General features: G+C 45.7%; 1 protein-coding gene across 6 annotated transcripts; it reads right to left on the bottom strand.

Moving 5' to 3' along the window:
- Positions 1–507: 507 nt before the first annotated feature.
- On the bottom strand, positions 508–4616 carry LOC144480880 (uncharacterized). Of its 6 annotated transcripts, none has more exons than XR_013495724.1 (4): positions 4522–4616; positions 4024–4148; positions 1297–2571; positions 508–911 (listed from the first exon to the last, which is right to left on the bottom strand). XR_013495724.1 is itself a non-coding variant. In XM_078200513.1 (3 exons), the coding sequence occupies exon 3, from the start codon at positions 2468–2470 to the stop codon at positions 1685–1687; it is 786 nt and encodes a 261-aa protein (XP_078056639.1). In that variant the 5' UTR covers positions 2471–2571; positions 4024–4148; positions 4522–4616; the 3' UTR covers positions 1030–1684. The 6 variants fall into 6 exon arrangements, 4 of the variants coding, with proteins under 4 accessions (XP_078056639.1, XP_078056638.1, XP_078056640.1 ...); XR_013495723.1 differs by having other exon boundaries at positions 3873–4148; positions 4522–4610; XM_078200513.1 differs by lacking the exon at positions 508–911 and having other exon boundaries at positions 1030–2571.
- Positions 4617–8981: the final 4365 nt, after the last annotated feature.

Raw genomic sequence — 8981 nt, 5'->3', positions numbered from 1 at the left:
AAAATCCCCTCTCAGTCCTCCACCTTGCATCATGTTGAGGATGGGAAAATTCAGTTTTCTGGAGAGATGAAAGAGACCAGGATTGTTCTCTGGAGGGTGAATAAGTTTAAATGGCGATTTCATTTCATGGAGCTGTTCAAGATTATGGGGGTGTGAATTAGTGGTGTGATAGAGAAGGTAGAGAGAAAGTATTCCACTCATGGTGGTCAGAGACAAGAGGACTGGGATTCCAAGATAATTAAATAAAGGCAGACTCACATTTACATTGCATCTTTGCCAACCAGTGAACATTGGAATGGGCTTTCCAGCAATAAAGAGTTGTTGTCATAATCAGCATCCAATAACCAAAAGGGGCACATGGATTTGAACCACGGACCTCTTGATCTGCAGTTAAATGCTCGACCATTGAGCTATACCACCTCACATACAGCACATTGTCATTTTGGCTCATAGCATCATCCCTATTTTCATTTACTCCAATCATACATCTATTGGTGAGACAAAAGATTAATAAATTTAGTTTCATTGTTGAACATTTTTTACTGCCCATCCCTGGAACACAACACGCTCCAACTCGGGTCAAACCTCCCAATACATCGGGCACAGACTCAATACTCAGGTAGGTTACATCCCACTAACTAAATCTCGGAGCAGCATTTACACAATACCTAAGTATCTGCTTTTTTAATGCTGACTTTAAAATATATCAGTTAAAGTTTTTTTTTTTAAGTGAGTTAGCCGTGCCTTAAAACTCAGGACTGTCACACAAACACATTTTTTTTTTAAAAAGAGTAAGCATTGCAGTCATTTCCATAGTGGAAACAAACCTGCCATTTCACTTCCACAGTAAGAAGTTTAACAACACCAGGTTAAAGTTCAACAGGTTTATTTGGTAGCAAAAGCCACACAAGCTTTCGGAGCTCCAACTCACGTGAAGAAGGGGCTTGGAGCTCCGAAAGCTTGTGTGGCTTTTGCTTCTAAATAAACCTGTTGGACTTTAACCTGGTGTTGTTAAACTTCTTACTGTGTTTACCCCAGTCCAACGCCGGCATCTCCACATCATTTCACTTTCAGGCAGGAACAGATCAAGGTGTGACACCAATCTCTGATTTCACAACACATTTCCAACATTTAATATTGGGCTTCCTGATCTGAACACAGTTGTAAAGGGACTTCTGTTCCATGTGGGGGAGCTCTGAACAAACAATCATAAAATTCCTACAGTGCAAATGGAGTAAGAAGTCTTACAACACCAGGTTAAAGTCCAACAGGTTTATTTGGTAGCAAAATCCACACAAGCTTTCGGAGCGCTTGCTGCTCCTTCATCAGCAAAAGGAGGCCAGAGAAGGGGGATCTTGAGAGGCAGTTTGTCTCGGTGGGCTAGTGGAAGGGAGGAAGCAGCACAAGCAGCTGGTGGGATTGTCTCAAGCTTAGTGACAAAGAAGCTCCATGAGCTCCTCACACTTGTTGCGGGAGATGAGGATGGAGGAGACAGGGAGAGGGAAAACCCTTCAAAAAGAGCTGACTTCTGTTAAGAGACATTAATAAGACTCGACACACACGATATATTACACAGTGCCGATTTACTTGACTTAATCCATAACATTAGCACCTGTAACTGGGCTGGAGTTTATCAGCAGAAACAGACCACAATGTGATTGACAGCAAAATCCAAATACTGCAGTTACTTGTGAATTCTCTGGTGTTTCAGCAAGTTGTACATGGTAACAAAACCCTTTCCACATTCAGGGCAGGTGAAAGGCTTCTCCCCGGTGTGAAATCGCTGGTGTCTTAGCAGTGTGGATGAATGAGCAAATCTTTTCCCACATTCAGAGCAGGTAAATGGCCTCTCCCCAGTATGCGTGCGCTGGTGTGCCAGAAGGTGAGATGCAGTAATAAATCCCTTCCCACACTCTGAGCAGGTGAATGGCCTCTCTCCAGTGTGACTGCGCCAGTGAACAGTGAGGTCATATGATGTCTTCAAACCAGTCCCGCAGTGAGAGCACTTGAACGGTCTCTCATCAGAGTGAACATGCTGATGGCGTGTTAGTTCCCCAGGACTTTTAAAACATTTCCCACAGTTTGGACATTTGAAAGGTTTCTCATCAGTGTGGACTCGCTGGTGTTGCAGCAGCCGGGATGACTGAGTGAATCCCTTCCCACACTCAGAGCAGATAAATGGACTCTCCGCAGTGTGAATTCTCTGGTGTTCCAGTAGGTGGGATGAAGTAATGAATCCCTTCCCACACACGGAGCAGGTGAATGGTTTCTCTCCAGTGTGAGTGTGCCGATGGGTTACCAGCCTGAACTGGTCATAAAATCCTTTCCCACAGTCCCCACATTTCCACAGTTTCTCCCCGGTGTGTCTGCGCTTGTGTTTCCACAGGCCAGATGATTGGCTGAAACCTTGTCCACACACAGAGCACAAGTACGGTTTCTCCCCACTGTGAACGATGCTTTCTCCTTCCATGTTCAAAATCCAACGAGATCCAGGTTACGATAAATTGGGTGAATCTGTCAGATAGTGATGTTTGGTTTCAGTTTCTCAATGCGATCTTCCCCTTCTAAATCCTGTGAAATTGATTTAAAACAGAAAAAAAGGAGTGAGAGAACATCCACAAAACCACAAAGGCAGGTTGTGAGATTGAGCTGAATGAAACTGGTAATCTGTGACACACCATCACCTCTCAGTTCCCCTCCAAGTCACACACCGTCCTGTCTGACATCTAGTACTGGATAAACAAAAAGTTCTTTCTTTTAAACAGAGAAGACTGAAGCCATCGTCTTCAGTCCCCGCTACAATCTCCATCCCCATGGACACCAATTGCATCCCGCTCCCTGACAACTATCTGAGGCTAAACCAGACTGTTCACAACCACAGTGAAAATACTAAACCCAAGATCAACTGCAAACCATATATCCACATCATTACCAAGACCACCTATTTCCATCTCAGTAACATTCCCCAGCTCCAATCCTGTCTCAGATCATCTGTAAAGTTAAAAAGTAAAAGTTTATTTATTAGTCACAAGTAAGGCTTACATTAATACTGCAATGAAGTTACTGTGAAATTCCCCTAGTCGCCACAGTCCGGTGCCTGTTTGGGTCAATATACCTAGTAAGAAGTTTAACAACACCAGGTTAAAGTCCAACAGGTTTATTTGGTAGCAAAAGCCACACAAGCTTTCGAAGCTCTAAGCCCCTTCTTCAGGTGAGTGGGAATTCTGTTCACAAACAGAGCTTATAAAGACACAGACTCAATTTACATGAATAATGGTTGGAATGCGAATACTTACAACTAATCAAGTCTTTAAGAAACAAAATGGGAGTGGAGAGAGCATCAAGACAGGCTAAAAAGATGTGTATTGAGACAATGTTTACCCCAGTCCAACGCCGGCATCTCCACATCATCAATATACCTAACCAGCACATCCTTCAGACTGCGGGAGGAAATCATAACACCCAGAGGAAGCCCATGCAGACATGGGGAGAACGTACAAACTCCACACAGACAGTGACCCAAGCCGGGAATTGAACCCAGATCCCTGGCGCTGTGAGGGAACAGTGCTAATCACAGTGCTACCGTGCCGCCCTTCTGTTGTTGAAACTCTCATCCACTCTTTTGTTACCTCGAGAATTAATTATCCGAACACACTCCTGGCTGGCCTCCCACATTCAAAGCCCCTGAGATCTTGGTGTCATCCAAAACTGCTGCCCATGTGCTTACTCACTCCAAGCCTTGTTCACCCATCACCCCTGTGCTCACTGACCTACAAAAGCGGCTGGTTAAGAAACACCTAAATGTTAAAATTTTCATCCTTCTTTCTCCTGAATTTCCTTGATTTTAACTGTTCCACCTTTGTTGGTCACACCTTAGTGAGTCAAAGCTCTCAACATTAGAACGTCCTCCCTCAGAGAAGGTAGACAAGAAAAGTTGCTCCCATTGGATGATCATTAAGAGAGTCACTGATTTAAGATTTTTGGCAATGCAAGTGGGCTTATGAAGAGAAAATTTTTACACACACAGCGAAAATTTTCTGGAACTTGCACTCAAATGACCGATAATATCCAGGTGTTGACGCATCGAATGACTCTTTCAGGTTTTGATGTGAGGTTTGTGAGTTTCTTGTCTATTTTCTTCTAATATCCTGCAAAAGAAGTTTATAGAATTCACTGTTAGGCCAAAATAGAAATCGACAAGACACAAACATTTGCGTTGGCTTGACTTTTGTGCGAGTAAACGCTCCCCTTCGAGTCCCCTGTAAAAGGAGTTTCCAAAAGCCATCAGTGAGTCCAGGGTAGAAATTCACGACCTTCTCTCCTGCTGCCTGGAGCAGGATGAACGCATGCGCCCTGCTGCCCATTGCTCCGATAAAGATTGCGGCCGTTAACCCGGGTCTGAAGCCGCCGCCGCCGCGTCCCGTTTGACGCTAACGCGGGGCCCATCGGTACTTGTTACTGTTTCTATCCCTCCACTGGGTATTAATGAAACCTCTCCACCCGCTCCGCTGTCTCTGTTACCTTCCCAAATGCGCAGTTTCTCTCCAAGGTCGGAGCCCAAGTGATTGTCAACCGCCATCTGGAATTCTGCAATGGCGCATGCGCCGCTCGGACTCCAGATTGCGCATGCGCCATTCTTCTCTCCTTACGGCGCCTGCGCGAGTCTCCACGGAGCCAGGACAGAACTGATTTCCATTCGCCTTGAATGTTGGGTAAGAACCCTGCCATTGACAGTAAAGATGTGGAGATGCCGGCGTTGGACTGGGGTGAACACAGTAAGAAGTTTAACAACACCAGGTTAAAGTCCAACAGGGTTATTTGGTAGCAAATACCATAAGTTTTCGGAGCGCTGCTCCTTCGTCAGATGGAGTGGAAATGTGCTCTCAAACAGTGCAAACAGACACAAAATCAAGTTACAGAATACTGATTAGAATGCAAATCCCTAAAGCCAGCCAGGTCTTAAAGATACAGACAATGTGGGTGGAGGGAGCATTAAGCACAGGTTAAAGAGATGTGTATTGTCTCCAGACAGAACAGCTAGTGAGATTCTGCAAGCCCAGGAGGCAAGCTGTGGGGGTTACTGATAGTGTGACATAAACCCAACATCCCGGTTTAGGCCGTCCTCATGTGTGCGGAACTTGGCTATCAGTTTCTGCTCAGCGACTCTGCGCTGTCGTGTGTCGTGAAGGCCGCCTTGGAGAACGCTTACCTGAAGATCCAAGGCTGAATGCCCGTGACTGCTGAAGTGCTCCCCCACAAGAAGAGAACAGTTTTGCCTGGTAATTGTTGAACGGTGTTCATTCATCCGTTGTCGTAGCGTCTGCATGGTTTCCCCAATGTACCATGCCTCGGGCCATCCTTTCCTGCAGCGTATCAGGTAGACAATGTTGGCCGAGTTGCAAGAGTAGGTACTGTGTACCTGGTAGATGGTAGATGATGACATCCATGTCGATGATCTGGCACGTCTTGCAGCGGTTGCTGTGGCAGGGTTGTGTGATGTCGTGGTCACTGTTCTCCTGAAGGCTGGGGAGTTTGCTGCGGACAATGGTCTGTTTGAGGTTGCGTGGTTGTTTGAAGGCAAGAAGTGGGGGTGTGGGGATGGCCTTGGCGAGATGTTCGCCTTCATCAATGACATGTTGAAGGCTCCGGAGGAGATGCCGTAGCTTCTCCGCTCCGGGGAAGTACTGGACGACGAAGGGTACTCTGTCCACCGTGTCCCGTGTTTGTCTTCTGAGGAGGTCGGTGCGATTTTTCGCTGTGGCGCATCGGAACTGTTGATTGATGAGTCGAGCGCCATATCCTGTTCTTATGAAGGCATCTTTCAGCGTCTGGAGGTGTCTGTTGCGATCCTCCTCATCCGAGCAGATCCTGTGTATTCGGAGGGCTTGTCCGTAGGGGATGGCTTCTTTAACGTGTTTAGGGTGGAAGCTGGAGAAGTGGCGCATCGTGAGGTTATCCGTGGGCTTGCGGTACAGTGAGGTGCTGAGGTGACCGTCCTTAATGGAGATGCGTGTGTCCAAGAATGCAACCGATTCCGGAGAGTAGTCCATGGTGAGTCTGATGGTGGGATCGAGTCTGCACCGACAATATCTACCACTAAAGGCGTGGTAATCCCATTTTCCTGCACGTGTCCTATATCCTTTAATGTTATGAAATTTCAAGCGCTCATCCAAATATTTTTAAAGGTTGTAAGGTTTCTGGCCTCCGATACCTTCCTGGTCATGCATTCCAGATTCCCGCCACCCTCAGTGATTTTTTTTTCTCACATGCAGACTGAATCTCCTGCCCCTTACCTTATAACGATGCCCCCTCATGATTGACCCTCAACTAAGAGGAACAGATGCTCACCCTGCCCTTAACCCTCATAATCTTATACAGATCAATCATGTCCCGCTCAGTTTTCTCTGCTGTAATGAAAATAATCTTCGCCTACCTCATCTCTCTTTATAGCTCAAATGCTCCATCACAGGAAACATCCTGGTGAAACTCCTCTGTACCACTCTAGTGCTATCACTGTAGGGAATGGATGTGAGGTGATTAGAACTGAACACAGTACTCCGGCTGTGGCCTGACCAAAGCTCTGTACAACTCCAACATTACTTCTTTGCTTATACTCTATGCCACAACTGATAAAAGCAAAAGTTCCATAACTTGCCTACTTAACTGCGGGGACGAGGGATTTTAATTGTCAGGTTAGGTTTGAGAATCTGAGATTGTACTCCCTGGAGAAAAGTAGATTGAGAGGAGATTTAATGGAAGTGTGCAAACGGGTGATGGTTTTAGATAAGGACAATAATAAAGCTGTTCCCAATTGCTGATCGTGAAAAGGATTACAGCAAAGACATGTGAGATTTTGGACCAGTGATAGGGTGTGCTGGAGGAAAGTGGGTAAGAAATTATACACGGTGAATGTTAATAATTTGGAACTGAATACTTACATTGAAAGGCCAATCATATTCCGGTCCTGATGAATCGGGGGACTGCCAGACTTTGATGTGATGTTTGGTTCTGTTTACAAGATCCATCATTGTCAGCCACGGACAGAAACTGAGAAGAAACAAAATGTATCTTGGCTTGAGTTTTGTGGGTAAATCCTCCCTTCTAAATCACTGTAAAATGAGTGTGTAAAATTGTCAGACCTGCTGACATTTCCCAGCATTTTGTTTTTGTTTCAGATTCCAGTGTGGGGGCAGCACAGTTGGTTAGCACTGCTGCCTCACAGCGCCAGGGACCTGAGTTCGATGCCAGCTTGGGTAGTGTTTGCACATTCTCCCCGTGTCTGCATGGGTTTCCTCCAGTGCTTCCGTTTCCTCCCACAGTCCAAAGGTGTGCAAGTTAGGTGGATTGGCCATGTTAAATTGCCCCTTCATGTCAGGGGAATTAGCTCGGGTAAATGCATGGGGTTATGGGGATCAGGGCCTGAGTGGGATGTGATCGGTGCAGGCTAGATGGGCCGAATGGCCTCCTTCAGCATGGTGGGATTCTATGATCTGCAGTATTTTACTTTAGCACTTCCTCTCCTCCTGTTGCCTGGAGCAGGATGAGCACGCATGCGCCCTGCTACCCTTTGCACAAAAGCGAATCTTTTTCTCTGGGTTTTGGAGCCAAGGTGACGACTTCTCTCTTCAGCACAGACTGCGCATGCCGCAACCGGAATCCGCAATGCGCATGCTTCATTCGCCACTTATTGCTGCGCCTGCGTACTGGACACCTGTTCTGAGGCTCGAGCCTATCTCTATTCGCGCAGAATGTTGGGTAGCAGCCCCGCAATAGACAGCTGAATTTATTGAATAGAGAATTGTGGCTTTTCTTATCCAATTACAATTGAAGCCATAGGGAAAAGATGTACAATTATTATAATAACTAATACAGCAACCAAAGTGCACAGGGGAACATAGAAAATAGAACCAGGAATTAGGCCATTCACCCCTTCGAGCCTGCTCCGCCATTCATTTTGATCATAGCTGATCATCAAATTCAACATCCTGATCCTGACTCCCCCCCCCCCCCCCCCCCCCGCCCCCCCCCCCCCCATATTCCTTGATCCAATTAGCCTCAAGAGCTTTATCTAATTTCTTCTTGAAATCACACAAGGTTTTGGCTAATTCCACTAATTCCTGTGGTAGGGACTTCCACTGATTCACCACTCTCTGGGTGAAGACATTTTTCCTTAACTCAGTCCTCAAATCCCCTTATCCTCAAATAATCTAGTTCTGGATTCCCCACTATCGGGAACATAGTTTTTGAATCTACCCTGTCTAATCATGTTAGAATTTTATAAGTTTCTAAGTCCTCCCCTCTCACTCTTTTAAACTCCAATGAATAAAATCCAAACCGACTTAGTCTCCCCTCAAATGACAGACTTGTCATTCCAGGAATCAGCCTCGTAAATCTTTGCCGTATTCCCTCAGAGGCAAAGGCGTCCTTCCTCAGATAGGGACACCAAAACCGCATATAATACTCGAGGTGTGGTCTCACCAACATCCTGTAAAATTACAGTAAAATATCCCCATTCCTCAACTCAAATCCTCTTGGTCTGAAGGCCAACATACCATTTGTTTTCTTTACTGCCTGTTGTACCTGTGTGTTTACTTTCAGTGACTGCTGCACGACCATACCAAAGTCGTTCTAAATATCCACCTCTCTCTAATTACACTATACAGCCATGCACCATACATCACATGCATCCGGATGCAATTAACAACAAAACAACCCCCTTGAGTTAGATGTGAACTTCTTGGATTGTCAGCAGCTGGGGTACACCCTATACATGTCTTGCCGGTAAGAATTCTGGATTAAATCCTTTGAATATTTAAAGCTGCAGCATTAATAGTTCAGAAATTCGTGGAAATCTCACTGTGAACAACAAGTCAATTGTGCTTCCATGGGTTGTCTGTGTCACTGACAAGATCAGAATTATTTGCTCATCCCTAATTGTCCTTGAACTGAGTGGGCTTCTGAGCCAATTCAATCCATTTCAA

The sequence above is a fragment of the Mustelus asterias genome, chromosome 30, assembly GCF_964213995.1.
Source record: "Mustelus asterias chromosome 30, sMusAst1.hap1.1, whole genome shotgun sequence".
Lineage (NCBI taxonomy): Eukaryota > Metazoa > Chordata > Chondrichthyes > Carcharhiniformes > Triakidae > Mustelus > Mustelus asterias.
Note: the sequence above shows the minus strand (reverse complement) of the source record. Positions and strands in the feature narration are given on the sequence as shown.